General features: G+C 40.1%; 1 protein-coding gene across 11 annotated transcripts in view; it reads left to right on the forward strand.

The window, feature by feature from the left end:
- DEPDC5 (DEP domain containing 5, GATOR1 subcomplex subunit) overlaps positions 1-25,873 on the forward strand; it is a 46,551-nt gene that overhangs the window by 13,699 nt on the left and 6,979 nt on the right. For 2 of the 11 annotated variants that reach the window (XM_027469685.3, XM_038187168.2), the window contains exons 19-38: positions 124-160; positions 909-1,029; positions 2,077-2,300; positions 3,866-4,069; positions 4,500-4,635; positions 6,358-6,455; positions 8,582-8,647; positions 9,999-10,182; positions 11,424-11,584; positions 12,595-12,712; positions 12,877-13,044; positions 13,938-14,157; positions 15,061-15,194; positions 15,982-16,090; positions 18,839-18,901; positions 20,480-20,631; positions 21,431-21,508; positions 21,962-22,094; positions 23,111-23,219; positions 23,510-23,734. In XM_027469685.3, the coding sequence (XP_027325486.1) occupies positions 124-160; positions 909-1,029; positions 2,077-2,300; positions 3,866-4,069; positions 4,500-4,635; positions 6,358-6,455; positions 8,582-8,647; positions 9,999-10,182; positions 11,424-11,584; positions 12,595-12,712; positions 12,877-13,044; positions 13,938-14,157; positions 15,061-15,194; positions 15,982-16,090; positions 18,839-18,901; positions 20,480-20,631; positions 21,431-21,508; positions 21,962-22,094; positions 23,111-23,219; positions 23,510-23,734 (2,740 nt within the window). Of the gene's footprint in view, positions 1-123; positions 161-908; positions 1,030-2,076; positions 2,454-3,865; positions 4,070-4,499; positions 4,636-6,357; positions 6,456-8,581; positions 8,648-9,998; positions 10,183-11,423; positions 11,585-12,594; positions 12,713-12,876; positions 13,045-13,937; positions 14,158-15,060; positions 15,195-15,981; positions 16,091-18,838; positions 18,902-20,479; positions 20,632-21,430; positions 21,509-21,961; positions 22,095-23,110; positions 23,220-23,509; positions 23,735-25,873 lie in introns of all 11 variants that reach the window. The other 9 variants (XM_027469689.3, XM_027469687.3, XM_027469686.3 and 6 more) reach the window with 9 other exon arrangements.

The raw sequence follows: 25,873 nt of genomic DNA on the forward strand, positions 1-25,873 counted from the left end.
GTTTGATGCTTTTATCATGCTGGAGGATATTTCCTTAGAATATGCTGACTGTCTCCCTTCTCCTTTTCTCTTTTCTCTCTCCTTTTCCTGGTAACTTCACACTTCCTTTATTGGACCCTCCAGCCACTGACTGAGAAAGCAAAAAATAGCCGAGATGCCTGTGAGTAATCTTGTTCTGGAATGATCTGTCCCACTGACTCCTAGACTAACAAACAGCTGTAGTAAGACAATGGCATTAACAGCAAACCACTGTTAATAAAATGCTGGAAAGGACAATTATTGAAGAAAAACATGAAAACCACATAATCGTCATCCAGGATGTTAATGTGCATATATGAATTGCCTTCTCAACAGATAACTAATAAGGAGGGAGGCAGGAGTTTCTATCCTGACTGCTTGTCACCTGGGTAGAGAAATAGGTGGTGTCAGGCTGGTGAGCTAGCACTAGCATTCACGAGAATGGGACAGGAAGAGCATTTGCTGGCTTGGGATGCTGTCGGTGTTATGCCTACAGATTACAATGGAAGAAGCCTGCATTCTTCGTATACCACCTCATTTTAATAATGGGTGTGTTCTGGAAGGGAAGCAGTCCATTTCTGTAAAGTTGTTTTAAAAATGTGCAGTTCTCTCTGTGGTCCGAGGCATCTGTCCGTACAAGGATTTATTTATTGATTATTGATTTAATCTCATGGATATACAGGGAAAGATATTGGAGCCTCAGCAACTCTGATTCAGAGGCACAGACTTCGATACTTGAGCCGACATCTGCTCTAGCTGTTCTGATCATCAAACTGTTGTATACAGTTTTTTTCAATCTATGCGTTTTAGTGGTGAGAGTTGTATGCTTCTGCCATGCAGATCTTGAGCATTCTTGAAAGAGGTTCTAATGTTATATGATTTTATTTCAGCATTAGGGGCACCAAAAGATGCTGAGAATGCCCTGCCTATCCAGGTTGATTATGATGGCTATGATGCCCAGGTGTTCAGACTACCAGGCCCATCCAGAGCCCAGCGCTGTACCACTTTCAGGTAAGAGGACTGTGAATGTACTGGTTCTAGAGCAGCAGTGTTATGGTGCATTTCTTGATGCACAATGTGCTTTCAGAAAAATGAGGCGAATTAAGCTCCACAAGCTTACAGTTGAACAAAAAGCTGTATCTGTAACTATTACTGCTGGTTGTTTGGTATTGTATTTCTAAAACAACGTGTTGGATCTATGAAAAGGTGTATACATTCATTTTTTGATACATTTTTAATTTTGTCTGAAGAATGAAGTTAGTCTCCCTGGCTGAGTTTCCAGCTGATTTTTCGGGCAAAGTAAGAAAGTAGTTGTAGAAATAACATCAGTTTAATGCACTGCTTAGTAACTGGTGCTGAAGAGAGTGGTGAGGAATCTTCCCTGAAAATGGTGCTTTTCTGGAAGAAAGAAGAAATAGAGAATCTCAGTACTGGTTCCAAAATAATTCATGGCCTTCCCTCTGGGAAGAAAGCTCTATTATCCTCAGGTCCTGGCCAAATTAACTGAAAAATGTGTAAATTTTAGTGCTTTTTCAGGGATGTGGGATTGATGAACTTCTGAAGTATTCTTTGGCTTGCCTTCTTTCAATGGTATTGCCTAAATCTGAGGAATCTGTGCAAGTGGACACATTTGTTGTTAGTATGAGTAGCTATCCACACTGGAAATACCAGTACAACTTAGTAGTAGTTAGTAATTTCATGTAGCTTTCCTCTAGCTAAATTTTCCTAGCAGCATGGGCTCAGTTCTAGTATCTTATAGACCACGTTTATATTACTAGCTTGGTGTGATGTCTGTAGAACTGCCTCAAGGGTCAAGCATACTCTTTTCACAGCTGTTGTGCTGGAAGCATTTTAGTGTTGTGTTCTTCTACTGCATAATGCACAGAAGTATGTAATATCCACATAGTCAAAAAAATGGTGATAGCTTCTTGTTAGTCCTCTTTTTGAGTTCAGCTGTTGAGTCTTTTACATGACTTGGGTCTGTTCAAGCCCCTTGATAATTAAAGAATGAATTGATCTCTTATGATTTCATATCACTGCATATATGTTTCTTATCAGCAGGTCTGTGAGGGAGAGAGAAAGTCGTACCCGGAAGAGCTCTAGTTCCTATGATGTCTCATGCAGCCCTTCTCTGCAGAGCCGCACTTTACCTCCAGAGGAGGTGAGGAGCCAGGCTTCCGATGACAGCTCCCTGGGCAAGATCTCCAACATCCTGATGATCCCACGGCCTCATCTGCATCAGTATGAAGTCAGCAGCTCTTTGGGCTATACCAGCACCAGAGGTCAGCCTGAGGCAGATGGGACAGTACCTTAGGTGGTGAGAGGGGAGAGAGAAGATGGAAGTTCGTGCTGGCCCCTGCCAGGCCAGCACAGGGAAGATGGTGCTCATATTAGCATTCATACTACAGCTGTTCTGCAGCTCCAGCTATGGCTGGGTATGCATTCTCACTTTATCCTGTCCAATTCCATTGCATTTTTTAATTGGCTTGTTCTAAATAGAAGTGTCCTGATACTGATTTGCTCTTTTCCCTTGCCTATTGCCTTCCTTAATATTTGACTATTCTCTTGTGCCTGTCTGCAAATGTGGACATATGCAAGTAACTTCTTATCATCCAGGTCACCTATAATTTGTGAAATGAGAATAGGCCTTAGTGAGCCCTGGGGGACTCTGCTTTTAACTTCTCTCCATGGGGAGTTGCTGTCGTTAAGAGTCACTTTTTGGATGCTTTCTTTTGACAAAGTGTTGCTGAGCTATCTTGGTGTATTAGCAGTGGTGACAGGCTCCTTTTTTTTTTTTTTTTCCCCTTGTAATTTAATTTTGTTCTCAGACAGTATGTGATATCTTCACAAGCTCAACTCATTTCTAGGTGAATTGTATTCCTCCTGCAATTGCTGGATCTACTGTAGAATTCTGTCCCTGCAGGCTCTTTGTGCCTCTTTTCATGTCTTGTTGTCTGACACTTAATATCATTTGGCCTGTTACAGGAATTGGACTTACTGGTTTGGAACAGATTTCCAACAGGGAACTTCACATTACGTTTATCTTTGTTGTGTTCTCCCCCTTGTCAATTAACATATGCACAGATATTCTGGTATTTTCTGTTACTCCTTTAGTTTGAAGGATAGTCTTATGACTCAGCTGAACGTGCCCAACTGGATGGGGATGTGAGCGGAATAGGACTGATGGGTAGGGAAGGGTCAGAGTAATTGGAATTCTTCCTGTGTTCTGATTATCAGTATACAGTAGTAAATGAGACCCTTCTTTCTCTTTGGGATTTCTATTTGTTGAACAGAACAAATGCTGCTTAGTCATCTGGTGTACACTGTAACAACTGCACTAATGCTCTACATAGTAATGACTAACTGCTAGCTTGCTGAGATCTTGTGTCCTATGTCCTCTGGAATTAATCCCATATTCCAGTGGTCAAATTTGAATTTTAAAACAAATGTATATGTTGCTCAGTTATGCTTTCTGCTATGTCTTTGGGTACTTGTTGTGAGGTTTCCATTTGTCACCTCAGACTTTTGTTATGATTTTTCAGGAGTTCTCAAAGCTCTCGAGTAATTCTTCATAGTTAACTTAGAAAGTGATTTCCTTATGGTTTCATTAATATAAAGTGGCGCAGTATAGAGTAATGTTGTAATGGCAAGTGAAATTTTCTTTCTCATCTGAATTCTTTCTTGTGTTGTAACTTGCAGACTGGATTGAAATTGATTTCAGCTTATCTCCCTGCCTGTTCCTCAACTCACCTTGTTCCCAATTACTCTGGGGAGTCTTTATATCCCTAAGCAATTCACTCTTTTGCTTGGATTCTGCATGATCTCACACTGACTTTGTGTTTTCTAGATGTCCTTGAGAACATGCTGGAGTCCCAGCAACGTGACTCCAGTGCCCCTGGGAGGTTCCACGTTGGCAGTGCAGAATCCATGCTGCACATCCGGCCTGGGGGATATACACCCCAGCGAGCGCTGATCAACCCATTTGCCCCATCCCGCATGCCCATGAAACTTACATCTAACAGGAGGCGCTGGATGCACACTTTTCCTGTGGGTAAGTCTGTTTCATAGCATATTAGATAACTAAGAATTTTTCCTTGTCCAGCAACAGGAGAACCAGTGTGAACCCTTGACTTGAAGTACTGTGACAGTGGTTGAAATTTATAGCCTTGATAAAGCAGAGATCCTTTTCTCTTGGAAGTACTATCATCTATTGGTGAATTTGCAGCATTCAATGCAGTGGAACAGGTGTAGATAGAGGCTGTTGATGTGAATCCTTGTAAGTAGGCCATGTAAAATGTTTAGAAGAATATTCTACTCTGCTGGCTTCGAGAGGTTCAAGTTCGTGAAGCTTTCCTAAACTTGCTTTCTTAATTTCCATTAGTTATTTACCTGTGGTGTTGACAAAAGGGGTACAAGTGAATGAATACAAATGAGAAATCAGGACAGATGAGATGATTAATGATCAAACTGTAATTGTGTAGGTCCATCAGGAGAAGCTATCCAGATCCATCATCAAACTCGTCAGAATATGGCAGAAATGCAGGGCAACGGGCAGCAGGATTTGACACATTCTTCTGCTGAACTGCTTGAGCTGGCTTACCACGAGGCAACTGGCAGGTCAGGTCCTCAGGAGGGATCAGGATGTTTAGACTTGGCATGAACACCCCTTTTCATTAAAGTTATGTGTGTGTTATAAAGTTCTATATATTTAAGGCAGTTATAGGCTGTGGTCTGTAAGTTGAATAATATATTGTGTCAGTGCCACATACGCAGCATGTACTTTTATTTTGAGATGTAAAGCTCTTTTGGCAAGGCTGGAGATTGTTTATCTCTAATTTGGGGTAAGCAGTAGCTTATCACAGCTTGCAATACATGAACAATACAATGAATCATCCATGATCGTTCAAAATTGCATTATAAGAGCCTGTGTCTTTAATTCTTGACTTCTTATCCCAATAATTGTGACCTTCATCCCAGAATAGAATGTTTTTTAGCACAGGGCATAGCTTTGTCTCACAGCAACTGTTGAGCATTTTCAGTTTTGTCCATTCAGTCCTATCTTCCCCATGCTGTTAAGAAATGTGCAGCTATGATGAACATCAGGGGTGGATTGTAAGTGAATGTACCTATGTTCTTAAACTAGTTTGCTCTTAAAAACAAACAAACAAACAAAAAACAAACAAGCTTTTGCCAGTGTTGGGAGCTTATATTGACTGTTAGCTCTGAGAAGTGAGAAAGATCCCACCCCACTGTTGCTGGTTATAGCATGGGCGTGGGGAGGCTGGTTTTACAGTGAGAGTACTTAGATCCGTCACTTAATCTAGGCTATTTTTCAAGCTGCACAGTTCTCCAATCTCCAAATATTCTCTTACCTGTTTTTTTATCTGATTATTCATTTTGTCCTTGCTTTTCATTATACTTAAATATTGTTTACAGTTTGGTACCTTAGGCAACTTCAAAATTGCCTATATATCTTTTTTTATCAATAACTTAGGTATTTCTCCCCCTTTTCTTTCTTGAATGCTTGTAGAAATTCTTGTTACCTGTTGTTTCAGGATGTCCAGGGTGAGTGAGGATCCTCTTGGTATCTTCTGCCTTTTTAAATTTTAGGGATTTTTTTTTTCCTTGCTGTCTTCAAGCTATCTTTCAGGAAACTGCACAATCTAACTATTGTTTCATGCATGTTTTCTTTTGTAGGAGAATTTCTGTCTTATTTTACATGTACACTTTGTATTATCCTTTAGAATACTCTAATCCCTTTGTGTGTTGCATAATTTTGGGATTATATCATCCTAAAGTCTTTGTTCCATAGTTCTACAGTAAATAAGATGATTGCCTTCTCACTATTTCATAAGAACATAGTAGTGTGTTAAAATTTTCTGGTCTTAACACTAGTATCTTCTGCTGTCATGTTCTTGATAATTCTCTGAATCTTTTTGTGGTGTCTGTGGATGACATACTCATCCAAAGCAATTTGCTCAGTCTGGAATGCTGATTTTCCAGACCATGAAATCAGATTAAGTAAGTAAGTTTTGTTTTTCTCATAGGAGATGTATGAGTTCTCCACCATCCTGTGAAGGTAGTGCATTGGTTATTGCTAGAGGCAAAGAACACAACAATATGGATAGATAGGGAATATTGCTACAGCTTTTTCAGTCCTGCTTTTTGTGCCTATTACCATCTCTACAATTATCATTAGGAACATGGTTGCAAAGACTCAGCTGAGATGGCAGGCTGATTACTTGTTATTTGTTATGTCAGTTCTCATTAAAAGTATGGAATGGCATGAGTATCGAAAAGTATTTGCGGTAAAATACAGGCTGCCTTTTTTTTCTCTAGACATACCAGTTCTCGGCATCCAGGTGACAGTGCCTCCTTCCTGGGCTTCAGTGGAACAGAAGAGTATTCAAATGGTCTGGCTGGCAGCAATGGTGCAGGTAACAAAACAGCGACTGAGCATTGTGTGGGGAGACAAAGCTCTCATTAACAGTGACATCTGTAAAGCAGCAGACCTATTATGCATGGTAAATTCTGGGATGCAGTGTTTTCTAGCATTTCTTGTTGTCTAGCAAAGCACTTTCTTCAGATTTTAAGCTCTTTGAACATAGCACTGTTTATCAAATGTTGTTGACAGCGCCCAAAGTATTTAATCACATTTTAAAGAGAAGACACATGTTTGTGCTTTCTGCTGAAGATTAATGCTCTTTCTTACCTTACCCAGGGGCCCGGATCAGTAGAAATTCTTAATAAGTCTTTTGAATCGTGTAAGTGGAACAATATGCCACAATAGCATTCTCTCATGTTTTTTCAGCCTACCTTCTGATTTTATGGATGTGCTTTTTAAGCAGGACAAATGGAAGAGAATTTTGATCTTTTGTAATTTAGCATTCAACACTTCTGTTCTTTTTTCAAAACCAATTTGAATAACTTTTTTTTAAAAAATCATCCTTCAAATTATATTTGAATGAAAACAATAATGTTTTTCCCCTCTGCTCACACTTTGCAGAGCTGTAAAGCTGTTTTGTTAGCAGAGTTAGTTTTTGTGTCTGTCTTGTCTTATTTTCACGTAATTGTATTAAAAGTAATTTCTGTTTCATTGTTTCCTTCCGTGGGTTTTGTTTGAACACATTTCACTTCCATGCTTTACTTTTTCTGCCTTCCAGATGGCAATTGCCAGAGCAAAGTCTAAACTGTATTTCAGCTGCTGGATATAATTTGCACAACATAGATGTAGAGCATATCCTGGCAATAAACATACTTGCATTTTATAGAAGTCTTTCACGTCTGTAGTTTGGATATAAATCATGTATATGGTGGAAGTTGTTCTGTGTCTGTCTTGGTGCAAGTTGTTATGAGCACCTTCCCTGACTAAACTCCCTCAGCCATCTGTAGCTGCCATAGTGTGACTCAGTGATCTGACTTATGTTTCTCCCTTATGGTTTGAGTCACATATGAAATGGAACAGGTTTTTTTATTTCCAAAAATATGATTTCTCAGTGAATCTCATTGGCTCTTCTCTGCTGCCCACAGTGTGTTTTGCTGCAACATGTGCTTCACAGTGAAAAATCACTGCATCTATTTACACTGACATTCTGTGTGTTGTCCCTATTGTCCAGCAGATGGTAGATGGTAGTTCGGAGCAAATAAATCTTGTTGCAATTCCCTAACTAGATGGCAGGTGGCATTAGTGGAGTTAGCGAAAGATGAATGGCAATTTGAGCCATCTCCTTTGCTGTTTTACTGGTATCATCATGGAAGCAGATAACCATCCTTTCTGTTAGTAAATACTATTTAGAATAACAGGTATGGTGTTGATATCAATTCCCTGAATAAATCTATAAAAGTCAGTTTTATAAAAACAAAAACAAAACAAAAACAAAAAAAAACAGCTCCTTTAAATGTTTAGAGGCCTCCCAAAGTTTGTGTTTTGATAAAAAGCTTTTCATGTCAGCTATTTTTCTTGTCTTCTCAGCTGCTCATTTCCTCTTTTGTGCCACAACAGCTGTTTATACAGCTACATGGTGAAGCAGCTCAGTGAACTGATCCAACTGAAGAGTAACTTGGGTTTTTCTTTGTTGGATGGCTTGCTTGACTGTAATTGTACAAATACTGATGCAAATACAGCAGAAAAATGTGTAATTCTGTGCTTTAAGAAGTTATTCTTCTCTAACTCATCTCTTGTTCATAAAACAGAGAAAACCAATCAAAATCATTATGGTTTTGGGTTCTGAATATATTTAAAAGTTCTTTAGCTTCTGAGACTGAGATTAGCAAGTTGCCTTTTTATGGGTTTTTCCTTTTCAAGATGTTACACCATTTTGGGCAGGTTGTTTTTTGCTTGTTTTAACCACTGAACATTTCTGATGAGATGTTCAATTTTTGTCCAAGGTGTCTTTTTTCTCATTAGTTACATTTGTGTTCTTTTTTGCTGTTCAGAACCCTGAGTTCTTTAAAGGCAGTGAACTATAATGTTCTTAAAATTGATGCATGCTTTTTATTTGTATTTGAAATGTAAGTAAAGTGCATAGTTGCTTAAAATAAAACACATTTTTCTTTCTTGTAGGGATGAACCTCAAGCCTCAGAATAAGGATTCACTGGAAGATGCTGTCTCTAATTCTCCAGATCCAAGTAAGAAGCAGGAAGGTTTGGAAAAGAGTTTTCATAGGTGTAAAGATAAGGAGAGAAAGTATGTGGACATTTATAGAAGCGTAACGAGGTAGTAGGCAAGAAACTAAGAAGCCGCCTTGCCTTTTGGCAGGATTTTATTTTGCCCTGCAGTAATTGTCAGGATCTCCCTACATTGTGTGTCTCACTGATTGCAGTTCTACATCTCTTAAGAATATATGAAACTGATTGTCATAGTACATGTGAAATTCTTTTATTACCAGACACTATTGGGCAAAAAGTGAAACCTACTGAACTCTTACCTATCTCTCAATATGGAAAGCTTGATTGACACTAACTAATTGATGCGGAAGTAGTACAGTTAGTTCTGTATTCGGTACTGTTTACTCAGAAATATGTACCTGCATCTAATACAGAAACAAGTGTGTGACACATTACAGCAGTCCTGTACAATGCTTTTGTGCAGTGCTCCTCCAATTGGTGTTAATATCTTTATAGTATAATAACTGGGTAAGACTTCTGTGCGAAAAAGTTAAGAATTAGCAGTTAGCTGAGTGCCTTGTTACAGATTGTTTGAGGCAAGTTAAAATGTAATGAAATAGTGGACTGAAGATTTGATATAGTTTACTTAGCCTTTGCTTTTAAATGTCAAATTTTCAAGTGCTCTGTTGTTGTTGTTGTTTTGTTTTGTTTTGTTGTTTTGTTTTGTAACTTTGAATCAGCAACATAATTTCTAGAAAAGAGTGTGGAAAAGGATTGTTTTGCGAATTATTATTTTTCTGGTCTTCCTATTCCCTCTATCTGTCTTCTGGTTTTATAACTGTAAAAAAACTCCCTTTTCCACTGTTGTATTATTCTGGAAAGAGGCTGGTCTGTCATTCTTTCTCTGCTCATCCCCAGCTCCTTCTGCAATTGTCTAGGATGCAAAGCTGGTCTGATTTTCTGGTTTAGATTTGAAATGTTCATCTTTTTTATTAATAATGTGTAAATGCACCTGACTTGCTGTAATTTTGACAGAGCAGTGGCTATGTTGGTTCTAGCTTTAAATCAACAGAAAATTAAATGCATTAACGTTGAATGCTATTTGCATGATGGGATTGAATTAGCATGTGCACTGCATTGTTTAACAAACTCTGTCTCTTTCTCTCCCTCCCTTTTTCCTGTTTTACTTTTATTTTTCCTTCCCATTCTGCCTCCTTTTTGTCCCTGTTGTCTTTTTGCCAACTCCGTACTTGTCCTTCATTCTTTCTAACATTCCACTTCACACATTATTTTCATCTCCCACTGCACCCTGTTTTTTCATGGGTGACCATATATGCCCCCATTGTCTTCCCCCAATGATGCAACGAGGCAGTTCTGACACTGTCTGCTCCCCCCGTAGTGCCAGGCTTCTGTTGTACAGTTGGAGTGGATTGGAAATCCCTCACTACTCCGGCATGTCTCCCTCTTACCACGGACTACTTCCCCGACCGTCAGAGTCTGCAGAATGATTACACTGAGGGTTGCTACGATCTCCTCCCAGAAGCTGACATTGACAGGTTTGGCCAGCACTTTTTTTTTTTTTGTGAAGTACCTTGCATTGAGTCAAAAGTGTTTAAGGTGCAGTTGATAGGAGAGAAACACTTTGAAGTTTATACAAGAGAAAGATGAGTTGGTTACATAACTGGCAGCAGAATACTTCAATTTTTCTCATTTCGGTGGTAACTTTGCACCTTTTCTGATGTTACCATATGACAGTATTATGTTCTATATCTTGTTAGAGATAGTTTATGTACAAAACTTGACTTCTCTTTTCATGCTCTGTTGTATTTTAATCAAAAAAAAAATCAACCTGGAGCTATCATCTTTGTTAATCTGTTTTCTGTGAAGTATTTTGGAAACTGGATGAACAAATGCACATGTACTTATAGTACTTAAGGTGTTTATCACCACTTTCAGGGTTATTTAGTTTAAAGAATCTTGGAGGAAAATAGCATTAGCGGGATAAATATAATTTCTTGGCTTCTGTTGGAGGTCTCTGGTAACTGTTTTTCAACTGGTATTTTTTTCTTCCCTGAAGCTGTTTTATCTTTTTAAACATCTTTCAAATTTTCCGTGATTGTTAAGACATCAGAAAGATTTGTGCACGTTGCTGGTTTGGGTGAACAAACCAAAATATTAGTCAGGGTGATTGAAGCACATAGGAAATAGTAAGATTAAAGACAAAGCAGAAAAAAATAAATGTCCCTTTGTAGCAGGAGGGCAAAGTTCAAGAGAGGAAGTAGTTGTAAGAGCATGGCGTAGTGATGTCAAGTCTCTACTCATGCTTGCTGCTGGTTGGTGTTTGAACTGTCTTTTAATCTCTCTCAGCTCCAGACTTCCCGCTGTGGGAGAGGATGGAGTACTGCCTGCACACCCACAGTCCTGAGCTGTGCTGAACATTTATGAACTGCACTGAGATTCTCTATAAAGTGCTGTAGAAGTGATCAGTGATATATTTATTGGAAGTTTAACACTGGTTGTAAGCAAATCTTTTGGACTTTGTGTCTGCTCCTGGTTTAAAAACTGCTTTCAAAGGCATTAATAACTATTGTCAGACAGCTTATCATCACCTATTTTAAACAGAAGAGTCCCCACCCATTATTCTCTCCTCTTCCTGCAGGTTGGTTTTCACAGGCAGAGGGCTTCACTTGCACAGGGCCCAGGGCAGGGATAAATCCTCAATTAGGAAACGCAGAGCTAAGAATAGGTGTGTGGTCAGCTTCCTTATTCTAGTCTCCTTCTTAACCTTTGTGTTCAGGCGAGATGAGGAAGGAGTGCAGATGACAGCCCAGCAAGTGTTTGAGGAGTTCATTTGTCAGCGTCTCATGCAAGGCTATCAAATTATCGTGCAATCCAAACCACAGAAACCAGCCACAACTGTGCCACCCCCACTCAGCAGCAGTCCCCTTTACAGTCGAGGTGAGTGACTTGGGATTAAGAATTAAATTTGTTATCTTTCTGTCCTTCTGCCAAGGCCAGTAACCTCCATGACTTAGGCATAGATGCTCATTGAAGCCTTTGGTGGCAGACAGCCTGATCTGGGCTCAGCATAAACAATAAGCTTGCACCATGAAGGAACAGCTGCAGGGTTTTGGAAATGTAGTAAGAAATTGGCCTCATATTCATGATGGGGAACCCAAATTAAATATGTGTTCACCCAAACTGCACTCAAGCCATCTTAAACATAATTCACTTGATGACTGTAGGGCAGGCACGTCTCTGTTGGAAGACAGACCCAAAACTCCAAAATGTAAGTATCTGAAAGTTAATCTAGAAGCCTTTTCTGAACATTAAAATATCTGTGAAAGCAGTCTCAGATAGGCAAGTAAAACTTTATTGTCCATGACTCAGCTAAACATAGTTAAACTGCGGAGGAATGGAAGTGGGATGAGATGGTCTCACATTCAGTTGAAGGAATCTGGTTTACTGTTTGACTTCAGACTTTTTCTGGGTATTCTCCAGACAAGTAAGAGTGATACAGTGCTTATAGGGCAGAGAATACACACAAATAGGATGTAGTTGTTATTCATTGGTTTGGGAATGAGCAGAAAGGCTTCTTTTGTAGCAGTTAGTTCCAGAAAGGAAGGACAGGGAGGAAGGGAAAGTGGACCTGACCTCCCATTGTAGCCACCCGTTTCTCAACATTTTGTGTTGTCTGTTTGCTAGTTGTCCTGCCCAGAGAAGATCTGTATTGGTGGTGTATGAATTGTGAATGCCTTTCTTTGGTTGTAATATTAGCAAATGTTGTTAACTGTAAGAACAGAAGGCTAGTTGTGCACGTGTCCCATAAAAATGTGGACCGAAAGATGGCTTTTAGTTTGAGTTCAGAAACGTGGTTCTAGAGTCTCTTTCGATAGGTACAGTTTGTTGACAAAGTTTTGACTAGTCCAGTAAGCTAAAAGTCTGTGTGTTTTGCTTCCTACAACTAGGTCTTGTATCAAGAAATCGGCCTGAGGAAGAAGATCAGTACTGGCTGAGCATGGGCCGTACTTTCCACAAAGTAACATTAAAAGACAAAATAATTACTGTGACTCGATACCTGCCAAAGTGAGTATCTCTATGGTTGAACTGTTCACTAATGTTCAGATGAGGGTGCTTTTCCAGCTGCCTGGACTTGAAAGATTGTAATATGTAGACTTCTCCCTCTTTAGAAGAAAGAGCAACACTGTCATTGGTAATGCTGATGCTAACGTTTGTGTTGTCTTTTTTAGGTATCCTTATGAATCTGCTCAGATAAACTACACTTACAGCTTGTGCCCCTCACACTCTGACTCTGAATTTGTCTCTTGCTGGGTAGAATTTTCCCACGAGAGACTAGAAGAGTACAAGTGGAATTACTTGGATCAGTATATCTGCTCTGCTGGTTCAGAGGATTTCAGGTGAGGTTTCCTTTTCCATCCAGGCTGTTCTGTGTCCTAATTTCCTCTTTTCCATTTTGACCTAAAATTTCTTCAACAAGTTCAACCTACAAATGCTCAGTACTCCAGGGAGAGTAACTGGCCTGCTTTCACTAGTATGCAGCTAACAGCTCTTACCTCTGTAGGAGTCTTACTCAGTGCAGTTTTTGCGTTATCCAATCTTTGGTGCAAACGCTGGATAGCAAAATTAAGCACAAACTTTTTTTTTCTCTGCTACAAATGCAAAAAAATATGGGGGCATTTTGTACCCTACACATGTTTTTCTTGGCTACTTACTCATTTCTGGATCTGACTCAAAACTTCCATTTAGTTTTGAATCTGATGGACACTTGCTTTAATCCTAGGCCTAGCTTAACTGTAGCACTACTTGCAAGCTATATGGAGCAGGTCTTCTTGTTAGTGGGATGTCTCCATTAGTGTCAATAGCTTTTTTGATATCTTCTCTGAGTGAGACCAGTGTTTGTGTCTGTTTATTTTTGTTTCTCAACCAAAATGCTTGCTGTTCTAATATTATACCTCTGACATCCCTTTTTCTTTGCTTGTTTTTGGAGAAAAAGCCTTTGTAGCCTACCTTTTACAGAAAACAAAATATATTCCCATGATACAGTTATTCTGAAGATGGCCTTGTTTTCTCTCCTCATTCACATTTTCTTTGTGTTGCAGTACTTCCCAGTGGTATTCATTTTGCTGACCACTCCATTGCATGTCTGCCGCTAGTCACACGGGGGATAGCAGAATGAGATGTTTACTTGCTGAAATACACAGCTGATAGATAGATAGATATTTCACTTACTGTAAAATCCTTCATAAGAAGCTGTACTGAACTGTCATGTCTTCCACATTCCTTCCTTTAGCCTCATTGAATCACTGAAATTTTGGAGGACTCGCTTTCTCCTTCTGCCTGCCTGCATCAGTGCCACAAAGCGCATTATGGAAGGAGAAGTGCACTGTGATGTGTATGGAGATAAGCCCCGTTCTGATGAGGAAGAGTGGCAGCTCCTAGATGGATTCATTCGCTTTGTGGAAGGTTTGAACCGCATTCGTCGACGCCATCGATCTGATCGAATGATTCGAGTGAGTCAACTTTTAGTTGGGTGAGAAGCTGAAGGTGCCTTTGTCCTCTTTGTCATCCTTTTAGTTTCTCTGCGTAATCTAATGAAGCATTAGCAGAGATACCTAAGACAACCCCAAGCAAGTTGGGGTAAATGTGCGTGTATGTGTGCACCTGGCTGTACAGCACAGTGCCATGCTGACTGATAGACTATTTCAAATCTGAAATGATATGGCCATATTAGCACCTTACTGCTACTGAACTAATCAAATTAATTACAGTTGCCAGAAATGGGTATATCATGCTGCTGCATCTGGCACCAGAATTGGAACTCATTGAGTTCCTTCTCACTCAGTGAGGCCACCTCTGCTGTACAGCATACCTGTGCCTTACCCAGCTGGTCTGTCCTTAGCACAAATCTGGTGCCATCTTTTTGCAAGAGTGCATCGCTTTGTGCAGTGGTTGTGGTTAGTCCGAATGCACTGCAGATTGTGATGCATATCATTGGTGAAAAAAGATCTGTGAGGGAGTGAAGCTGGTAACTTTTCCTAGCTGAATTGGCTGTGTGCTGCAGGCTTAGGAAGAGGATAGTGAAAAGAGAGCCATACAGGTGAGTTCTTGTTAAACAGTAGTTTTAAGAGGATCAGGAGAAATGGGTTAATGTGTATCAAATTCTCTTCAAATTCACACACTGAATGGGATGACTTATTTCAGAGCAAAACCGTCTTATTACCAGAACAATACCTGCTTTATTTTGATAATGGCATCCATACAAAACACCAGACTGGTCCACTTCTTGTGCACTTGTGGCTAGCTCCCTTTTTAAAGTTTTCCTAATAAACCTCTGATGATGTGGGGTATTGTGTTCTTGCTTATTAGTTAAGCCTAGTTTGACTAAGTCTGTGATTTTATTTTTCCTGTGTTAGAAAGGGTCTGCCATGAAAGGCTTGCAGATTGCTGGTCCAATTCCCACGCACTCTCTGGAGCAGTCTGGGCCTCCCATTGGGAAGAAGGGAACCTCAGCACTCTCTGCTCTGCTGGAGATGGAAGCTAGTCAGAAGTGAGTCTGTACAATAAGACTGTGTGAAGAGCTCTAAAATATCCTTACTACATATCTTCCACCTGAACTGACTAAGGCAGACTGGGGGAACTTTGCATTGAAAAACGGGGTGGGAGATCTTACTTCTTCACTAACCTTGTGGTAGAGATGGGGGCATACTGTGCTTTTCCAGCTACTTCATTCTATTTCCATGGTAGAACGATTACCAGAGACTGGGAAGGAACAAGGTGACTATAGAAGTTCACGTCTAGTAATTTAGAAGGAGTTCCTTTCAGTGTAGCATCTCAGTTCATCACATATAAGATTTCATCCCTTTCTGATTTGCTATTACAGTTATATCCATATAAGAGCTTAACTGGAATATGTGTGCACAGCATCAGTAGAGTAGGCTCAATATAAACATTTGGTAATTAATATAGCCTAAAGAAAATATCTTCTGTGTACTGATGACAGTTATTGAAATGCCTGTGAAACTTCTGAAATTCTTTTTCAGTACAGATCTAGAACAGTCCAAAGAAACTCAGAGTACTAACACCAGATATGCTGAAAACACAATTTTAAAACATTGTTGATATTTTAATAATTTTACTGGTAAGAAAACTGAGTAAGTTCAAGGGTTTGTGTTTATGTGGAGTAAGCAGTACTTAAAAAACACTGGATTGTCTCTGTGCTACAGAGTGTGGTGAAGCAAACGGATGAAAATACAGTAATACCCATCTGCAACACTTGCCTTCAGACAGAAGCTGACAATGTTTGAACAAACTCTGGATTTCTGCCTTTGTTTTAGGACTCTGGGGGAGCAGCAAGCAGCAATGCTTTCTGGAAAGAGCTCAGGTCAGCCTTCAGATAGCGGGAGCATTGCTATCACACCAACCTATATGGACAGCCCTCGTAAGGTAAAGACTATGGTCTTTATGGTCTATTTTGACATAAGATTTTCTCAGATAAGAGAACTTCACACTCCTTTGTGTGTGAAGTCATAAAGAGAAGTTGGGGTACAACCATCCTTCAGTTCTTCATCACTGATTAAATCCCTGGCATACTATCTCAGCATTTGTTTATGCTTTGCTAATTTAAATGGTATTTGGTAATTAGTCTATTTCTTTTTCTGGCAGCACACTTCGTTTCAGTCAGGGTTTCATTTTAGATTAAGTAGTACAGTGTAGCCTGTATCTACATGGTGGCTTTCTTTCAGAGCAGAGTTATGTTCTAGACCATGACTGTTGAAGCTCCAGTGGAATTCTAACAGCAGAAACTCCAATTGCTTGCTTCTGTTTAGAGGAGATGATGTGTTCCTGGGCTATGAATTAAGTGTCATGCCTTCACTGGCTGGGCTCCAGGCTGGAGAAGACTGTCTTCCTGGAGCTTTCTTCAGTGGCTTAAAAAAAGGGCTGTGCTATTTCTCAGCCTTCCTGGCAACTGTCTTGAAAGGCAAAACTCCACCTCCCAGGTCCAACCAGAAATAATTGATAGTTTTTCTGTATTATGGTGTGGAGGTCTTTTCAGCAAGAGTAACAAGGAATTGAATGAAGATACTAGTCTTAAAAGTATGACCAATCTTTGGGTGCAACAACTGAAGTATTGCAAAAGAAAAGTTTTTGTATTCCGTGCTATCGACTGTCTAGATAGTTAGCAGTCGCTTTCAGAATTTTTCTCTAGCATCTAGTGTTTCAACCTCCAACCTTTTGTGCCACCATCAGGGATAAGTGTTGGAATATTCTGGAGACTGGGATACCAGTAGCTGAAATGATAGAGTAACTGCAGTCATCTTTATAATAGGCATTATTTGTTGAATGAGAGTATTTCCAAAACGCGGGTGAGATCAGTAGCAGGTAATCTTTCACTTGGAAAAAGTAAGTGCAGAAATTGACTTTAAAGACATGTTTGCAAACTTCCAGATCATAATTCAGGCTTTGAGTTTTCCTCTTCTGCCATTTTGGAAAATCATCTCATCAAACTTCCCTCTTTAAATACAGAAATTCTAAGTGTCTCTTTCTACCACTAAAACTGGTGAAAATTACATGTAGGACACAGGACAGAAGGAATGCTATGTGGAGTAGCTCTGCATTGCAGAGGGAAAAAAAAAAGTCAAAATTGTCTCTTAGCAATGTCCAGATGTACTGGCACATTAGCATGCTAGAAACAATGTAGCAGGCCTTGTACTATTAGTAAATACTATTGAAAAAAGTGCTCTTTCCTCTAATTTTAAAAGTAACTATGTTCAGAAACTTCTCTGAAGGAGTAACTGTACAATCTCTAAGAGTGCATTATTAATTGAAAGATTTCACGCTGTTCTGGTAAATACTCCTGTAAGTATTTTCACATAAGGACTTGGAAGGAAGCAGTTGTGGTGTCCAAACTGATGGCTCTCACTTGTTGGAAAGGTTCCAGTGGAGAGGTAGCCTTACCAGGCAACCTTGTGCTCACTTGGAAACATCAGCAAGTGTGTGCCTTGTGCCTCCAGGGCACACAATCCTCTTAGGGCCCATCAGAATGGGTAGGCCTATTTGCTGTCTGGAGACTTGCAGTCCAAACACTGACAAATTGTCACAGCTGTGTGCTCTGTCAGCAGCCAAGGGAGCAAGGGCTTTTCGAAGATGTTGTTCAATGTTGGAGTTGTTCCAAAACAAAACTGAGCCACTGGCTCCACCTCGTCTCTGTTTCAGAGTATAACTGACCAGTCACTTCAGCCAGTTACTGGGCAATACGTAGTGTTTTAATTCAATAAGTTAGCTTGATGCATAATCTGTTTGGGGAGTCTTGTCCTGATGGATACAGTTTGCCTGGCTCTCTTTCTGCTCTGTGTAAATTGCCAGCTGTGTAACCCTGGCATATGTACCAGGGTAAGCATCCTCTGAATTGCAATCTAGACAAAATATTTTGCCTAGGGAACAGAACAAAAAATTCCAAATAGAGAATTAAAATCTAGTCAAATTTCACTGTATTGTCTTGGATAAGAGAATCTTGACATACCTTTGAATAGCAGCAGGGGATAAATTCATCCAGGGTTCATAAGTAGGCAGGAAACATATAGCATAGGCAGTGCCTGTTTAATTTTGCATGAAGTATTAAACACAGTGTTGGAAAGATCGTTGTGATGGATTTTTCTTCCTTTTCCGTTGCACCGTACGAGACCTGCATTTGACAGGAAGAGTATGCTTCCTGAAAAGAGTTTCTTTGCTTCTCCCTCTGTATCGTTTGAATGACTGTCAGACTAGAAAAAAGTTGGCCTTCTTTGAATACGTCATTGCACATCGTTCTGCAATTTTCTGTATCAATGTTCAGCTTTGCATTTGGGGTGAAAACCCACTTACTTTAGAGCCCAAGTCTTTCTCATATAAAGTGTGGAGGGAAGGCCATGGTTTTGAATTGGCTTCTGATCAGTGTGGTTTTCAAAACTTCAGAAAAGCATCTGTGCTAAGGAAGAATGATATCTTGGTACAGAGAGAGAAAGCAAGGGTACGTGTGTAACTCCTGATTCTCTGCACTCTGGTGTACCTGACATTCTTGGTCTGTTGGGGATTTGCATTCTCCGCTTGCTTTCTCTCTGTGGTCATTTCATACTTGCACAACCTTGTATTTGCTTTTGTTCATCTCCTTGTTCCTGTTGCCATTAATGGGGCGACTTCCTCTGATGCCTTCAGGATGGGGCCTTCTTTATGGATTTTGTTCGCAGCCCACGCACAACATCAACCTTCTACTCACAGGTTAGTTTTGAATGGAGTCTTGTCATCTCTGGCTTTTGGACTGAGGCAATGGAGAGCATTAGTTGTCCTGAGCTTGCAACTTGGGGACCCTGTGCTAGTTTTCAGATCTGCTTGTTGAAAGGGAGATGCACAGCATTTAAAGAACACAGTGACTGTTGGTGGAGGATGTGACTTTCCTTCTACCACTTAGTGTTTTTGGTGTGCTTTGGATATTCATGTGCCCTGCATTACTGTCCTTTGCAGTACTGTCTTGTCAACTACTGAAGCTTCTCTTTTTTGTGTTTCAGTAAGTACTGTTTTTCAACTTCCCTTGCTAAACTAAGTGATGACAGCTTACTTACCTCATTCTCATCCAAGTTTCTTGTGTGGTATTTGACTGACAGGTGGCTTTGAAGAGGTCAAATCAAATCGAATTGTGTCCTTGGGTCCTTAAACAACTGAGGGCTGAAAACACAATTTTTGTCTTGGTTTAAACGAGCCGTTATGACAGAAGCTGTTTATATGCTTAAAACCAGTTAAAAGTTACCAATAATGCAGTGTAAACGTAAAAAAATATTGCTGGTTGAAGTGAGCTCTGAGAAGGGAGAGTGGCTTTAGCTGGATGTAGGGACTGCAGATTCCATGTAAGCATTTGCCCTTTTTGGCTGCCCAAAAAGCGAGTGTGAGAGATCACTGGGATGTGAGAAAAGGAATGACTAAAGGACTCTGGTCTGGCTATCAGACCTGTAAGTCAAACTACCAGGCTTGTGATTTTTAGCTGTGCATGTGCTGTGGATTCATCATGGCAGATCAGCCCTCATATTTACACCGACTTGAGTTGCTAAGTTACTCTGCTGTTCATATTCCTCTCCCCCACCTCTCTAGCTTTTATATAATATGCCTTTCCCAAGCCATACGTGTTAATGACAGATGGCAATTACAGACTGTACTTTGTGAATCTTTCATGTTCTTTCTGAAATGATTTTATGTTAATTTTTTGAACTATTCAGTCTACCGTGGAATAGTGCAACCGTTCCTGCGGGAGGAAAATGTTCTTGTTGTCTCAGTGACACAGGTGTGGGTGGGTGCCAACCAGCCTCCTGGTACTACCCTAAGAAAGGAAGGAAGATGAGCTGATTTTGTGCATTATGAAACTTGTATTCTGTGTGTTACATTTGCATATTTTTCTCAGAGTTGGAGTTGAAACTATTTTCTCTAACTGCTTACTACTTTCTCGTAGTGACTAAGTTTCCTGTTCTGTCCATTGCATGTTTATAATGACACTTATTCATTCAAGTTGAAAATGTCAGGTTAGGACTAGCATTGCTAGTTCTGTTGTGGGGTTGGTGATCCTCATTTTTACTGGGGCCACCATGGAATACTGATGTGATGAATTTTGTGTTCGTCAGTAGCACTGTAGTGATAACAGAAGTACGAATGCATTTATCCTTTCTGTATATGCTTGTGCTTGCTTTATAGTGGTGCTTGTCATTAACAGACTTAAGCTGAGGTGAAGACTGGGGGGAAAGGTAGAAAAGAAATGGGGAAAATATTACATCATAAACTTCATAAATGTGTTGCTATGTTTACTTCTTGCAGGTCTCTATAGATCAATCAGTTCCTGCAACCACAGATGGTAACACCTTGATAAACACAGGGCAGTCAGCTGACAGGGGCAACGCTCAGAACTTGGGAAGTTCCCAGAACGTAGCAGACCCAGGATATGTCACAGCTGGCACTGCAGAGGGCGGGTGAGAAGAGCACAGCAGTGCTAAACTGCAGTTCTGTTCAGTACATTCCCCTTTCTGGTGTTGAGGAATGGGCACTTAAATGGGAACCTGAGAACAAGATGTGCTGTGTCTGTCAGCACTATAAGGCACTTGTCACAAGACCTTGCTGCAGCATTTTTGCTTGCAGAAAGAGCAGTAGTAAAAATAAGCCTTGCAACCCAGTTTTCCAGAATTAAATGAACACAAGGCCTGATTTCTCCACCCCCAAGAAAGATCTTCATTCTTCCAGAAATGAAGAATGAAGAAATTCCATATCTGAAATCTGTTAGCATAAGACCAAAATCGATAGCTGTCTTCTGTCTGTTTAGCAAAAGGGGGCCCTGCGGGCCTAATGAGATGTAGTAGGTTGATGAAATCCAGGAGGTTCCAACCTGGAGGCGAGACACCGGGGAGGAAGCAATATTAAAAATAAACTATATTAGCACCTGCTTCCTGCGGTTGTATATTAAAGTGGTTTTTGTGTGTGTGTTTTTTTTTTTTTTTTTTTTTTTTTTTTTTTTTACAAAGGCAACTTCAGAATATTTGCTGTCATATGGCTTCATCCCGTATGTGTGAATTGGGTCAGTATAGCAATGACCTTACAACCTCAAGGGAAGAAAATAGATTAATGCCTCTTTTTTGTCCCTATTAAGATGAAAAAGGAAACAAATGTGGTGGCAAAGTCATTGTTCAGAAGAGAGAGTATTTTTCTGAAGTGCACATATTTGAGCAAATCTGACAGCTGCCATGGTTTTTGAACATGCTTTTGTTTATTTCCCAGCTCCCAGCAGTGTACAGCAAGTTCTCTGACTTCCTCCTCCACCTTGATAGAGATTCTTGAAGCCATGAAACATCCCACGTAAGTTGTTTGTTTGTATGTTTTTAATCTAAATAGGTTTAACATCTGTCTGGAAGTTTTGTAAGAGGAATATGAGGCATGGAGTCACTTAGAAGAGAGCCCCTGTCAGCTATGGAAGAGTTAATTCAGCTTCATTTTGTTACTCAATTCCAGTTTCTCCAGCATGGAACTTTATAGGCATTGAGGTACTAGTAGTGCAGCAGAGACTTCAATTGTTAGAATCCTGGTCTTGCCAAAGCAAGAATTCTTAGTGAGAGTAACACCGAAATGCTGTCGATGTCAGCCCTTTGTCTTATCAGAAACTAATGATATTTTACTTTGGAGGCATCATGCACTTCTTGTCCTGTATCTTTATCCTTTTTTTTTTTTTTTTTCCTAACAGTGATTTTTGTTTTTGTAACTTACAAGAACTGTCAATCAGGCTGTTAACATGTTTGACTTGCTGTGATTCAGCACAGGGATACAACTGCTCTCTGAACAGAAGGGCCTCTCGCCGTACTGTTTCATCAGTGCAGAAGTTGTACACTGGCTGGTGAATAATGTGGAAGGTGTGCAAACGCAAGCCATGGCGATTGACATAATGCAGGTAAGGGAACTCTCATGGGCTATAGGGAGGGCTAAAAATACCCTGCTCTGTGAAGAAAGTAGAACCGTAGAGGAAAGCATAGCAATAATTCTTGTTTCTCATTAAAATCCTCTTGTTGATAGGTATTGAAAAATGTTTTCATCAGAATGTGAGGTCATGATAGAAGTTATTTTCTGTGTTGTCTTCACCAAAATTTTCTACACCTCGTAGATGCTAGATATTAGTTTGTGATGGAAATTACAATAAATGCGCATTCCCTAGTGCTACTTGATTTATATCCTAGCAAAATCATTTTTTCTTGAATAGTTTGAAGTTTTTGGATTCCCTATCACAAAGCTGCAACGCGTTCTTTGGTAGTAATATATGAGTGGAAAAATAATATATACGTGGTGACAGTTCTGCATAAATCTCCGTTTAACTACTAGTTACCACAAACTCTCCATTGGGTAAGAACGACAAGGCACTAGTGTGATTTTTAGTTTGTTAGGTTTTTCTTCTGGTAATTAGTTTAGGTAATGAATTTCTTCGTAAATTGATCATATATAAGCAGCATATAACCTCTCTCTTATGGATGCTGAAGTATACACACTGTATGTGCAAGATAAACTGCTTGTGTCCACGAATTTTTTTCTCTGAACTGTGTTATTGTAGATGGTTGGAAGTGTTCTGATGTTCATTCTTCTTATGAGATCCCATATCAATTAGCAAAGAACCTAGAATGTTTCTGACCTCTTACCTTCCTATAAATCCATCTATATAACCAGAGCAGTGTGAAGGAGGAAGGCAGACAACTGTGGAAAGTTCAAGTAAGATTTCTCCAGGAGTTAAGGGCTTGCTACATTTACTGATAATCAAGAGATAACATCGATGGTATTCTTCTGAGGCACATATCTGGACAAAAAGATACCAAAAAAAATCCGTGATTTCCTAATGTGCTATTGTACCCTTTTATGTAACTGAAAGAATGACTTCTCCTTTCCCATTGTGTTGTTCTGTTCTTCTTTTTTGTTGTTCAGAAAATGCTAGAAGAGCAGCTGATTGTCCATGCATCCGGAGAAGCTTTGCGAACCTTTATTTATGGCTTTTATTTTTACAAGATTGTTGTGGACAAAGAACCTGACCGAGGTCAGAATTGTGTTACAAGATGTTCCTCATTACTACTTTGCATAATTGCTATTTTTTCTTGATTCTTACGGGTGCTGCAGCAGAAATGCACTTTGGGAGCAACCAAAAACAGTACTCTAAAGAGTATCAAGGATGTTTAGACTTCAGGAATATTATTTAAAAAGAAAAAAATACGTAGACATGACCTATTTTTTTTTCCTTCCCTATTTTTAGAAAGAGCAACTTCTCTTTCTTGATCTTGAGTACTTGTTTCTAACAGTCATCTGTCCTTCCCCTTGCTTTTTGTTCAGTGGGCATGCAGCAGCCTGCCATGTGGCACACAGCTGCTATGGATGACTTCTCCGCCTTCCAGAGGAAATGGTTTGAGGTGGCGTTTGTGGCAGAAGAGCTCCTGCACTCGGAAATCCCAGCGTTTTTCCTGCCCTGGCTGCCCAGCCGCCCAGCCTCCTATGCAAGTAGGCACAGTTCCTTTAGCCGCAGTTTCGGAGGACGGAGCCAGGCAGCTGCACTATTAGGTAGATGCACAGCACAGGTGACAGCTGGGGAAGTTCAAGGGGATAGTTTGAAGGGGGAAGAGCAGCCAGCCAAGGGTATGATCTCACGTGGACCAGCAATAAAGCTGCAAATTTCATGCTGGCCTTGCATGTGTCTTGTAAACTTTACCTGTTTACCAGCTGGTAAACTTGTTCTTATGGATCTGAGGTGTGTTTCACTGGCTGAGCAGGACAATTTTGCTTCTGAGTAGTGGACTTTAAAAATAAATAAATACATTGTTACTCCTGAATTTCCCCACCATGTCGTCATCTCTGAATTCTGCAGGGTGACAGTAACCTGTCTCTTTGTAGATCCAGACAGATTGTTCACAGCCTGTGATGAGCATGGAGGGATAAGTTGTGAGAACAGCAGAGCAAGCAAACTGTACCTAAAATGACATGCTTAATTGCTTCTCATTGGGAAGTCCCAGTGATACCCAGATGTGTTAGAGAAACTTTCTGTGATGCAGTGCTGAAGGCTTCTTGACTAGTCTGAATCATTTATAGACAGACTCCTTATATTAAAGCCTGGGAAGCTGAGCTACAAATGATCCCTGCACTTTGGAAGCAGTAGGGCTTGCATATCAAAGATAATGATGCTGCTGGACAAGTTACCATTGTAATATCTGAAATTTTGTAATGTGTGAAGCATAACACCACCACAGCCTGTGAAACATACTGGGTGCATGTTTGACTCTGTTGCTTTGTCATCTTTTTGTTGCATTTCTAGGCCAGCCTGAGTCACTTGCTGTTGTTTCCTTTTCACTGTTTAAAATTACCAGAAAAATCATTGCTATGGAACTGCAGCTTCAGATTTATTTAGATACATCTTTTAAAGGCCTATTGCTTTTAGGGATAAAAAGAAAATTCTGCTATTCTCTTGTTTTGTGTATTTGACCTTCTGAAGAGAAGTGATATATTGCTTGTGCAGTATCTCTTAAATCTGAAGTTACAATAATCCTTGTGTATTTCTGAAAGCCTTGTTTGAAGAGGGGCAGCATCAGAAGTGGGAAAGTATTAAAGATAGGAATTCTGAACTAATGGTTAATTCCCTGAAGCCAACATTTGCAGGATATTTTTCCTTGTCACACGATAAATCTGTTGCCTTGGCCAGTATCCAGCCTTATTAGCTCAACGATTGGCCGGAGCCAAAGCCTTAAACATAGGCTGGCATCTGAAAGCATTGTGGAGGCTGGAGGGCTTGGGCCGGATCCTGCTCCTGCTTTAATTTTTTGCTTCTTAGGCCAAGAAAACCACTTCACTTTTCTATGTCTGTCCCTCCTTTGTGAAATGAGAAGTTTGAGACTAAGTAAGCTTGCACCTGGGGAAGTGGGTAAAGACTGAAAGGTGCCTCTCACCTTTTCTTTACCAGTGTATTCCCATAGCATGTGTCATAGTACACACATGAGTAGCCCTCCTTTCATTTTGGTTGTAATTATGTCCATAATGCTGTTAAACTAATCTGCAGTCCTCGAATGAATGAAAAATGTCTCCAGTTTGCTCACATTGTTATTCCAGGAATAACAGTGTCTTGGAGGAAAGCCCAGTGTGGAACTTTTTTCTTACAAAGGGAACTGGTTTAACTGATGTTTCTGTGCTGTCCCTCTTCAAAATAGTATTCCAAAAAAAACTTTACCAGCTCATCTGAGGCAACGAGCTTTACTAAACCCAGATGACCTCTGGTCCACGTGACTTCATTTGTTCCTCTCTTGGCTTTGATTTGGTTGTGGTTTTTATTTCTTCCCCTCCCCACCTTCCCTAAATGTCAGGCTGTGACATAAAATTGCATGCAAGCATTGGGAGCTCTGGAACAAGCTCCATGCATCTCTTAAAATCTGTATCCCTCCCAATTCCCCTGTTATTGCCCAGTGATTGTCCCCTTTCCCTTCTCAGTGGAAGTCTGACCTGTGATACACCTAATCTTGTCCCTTTTGATTTATAGCAATGCATGCACTAGCAATTGTAGTCATGTATGTAGTGTAGTCTGTGACTGGAGAATAACCTGCCTGCTCCTCTCCGATGTACTCAATAAATCATTAGTTAAATACAAGTCAATTAGATAGTACAAGTCAATTGGAAAGCAGGTGAGTTCTCTTAAAATCAGATCGTTGGAAGCTGGGG

Source organism: Anas platyrhynchos, chromosome 16 (genome assembly GCF_047663525.1).
Source record: "Anas platyrhynchos isolate ZD024472 breed Pekin duck chromosome 16, IASCAAS_PekinDuck_T2T, whole genome shotgun sequence".
Classification (NCBI taxonomy): Eukaryota; Metazoa; Chordata; class Aves; order Anseriformes; family Anatidae; genus Anas; species Anas platyrhynchos.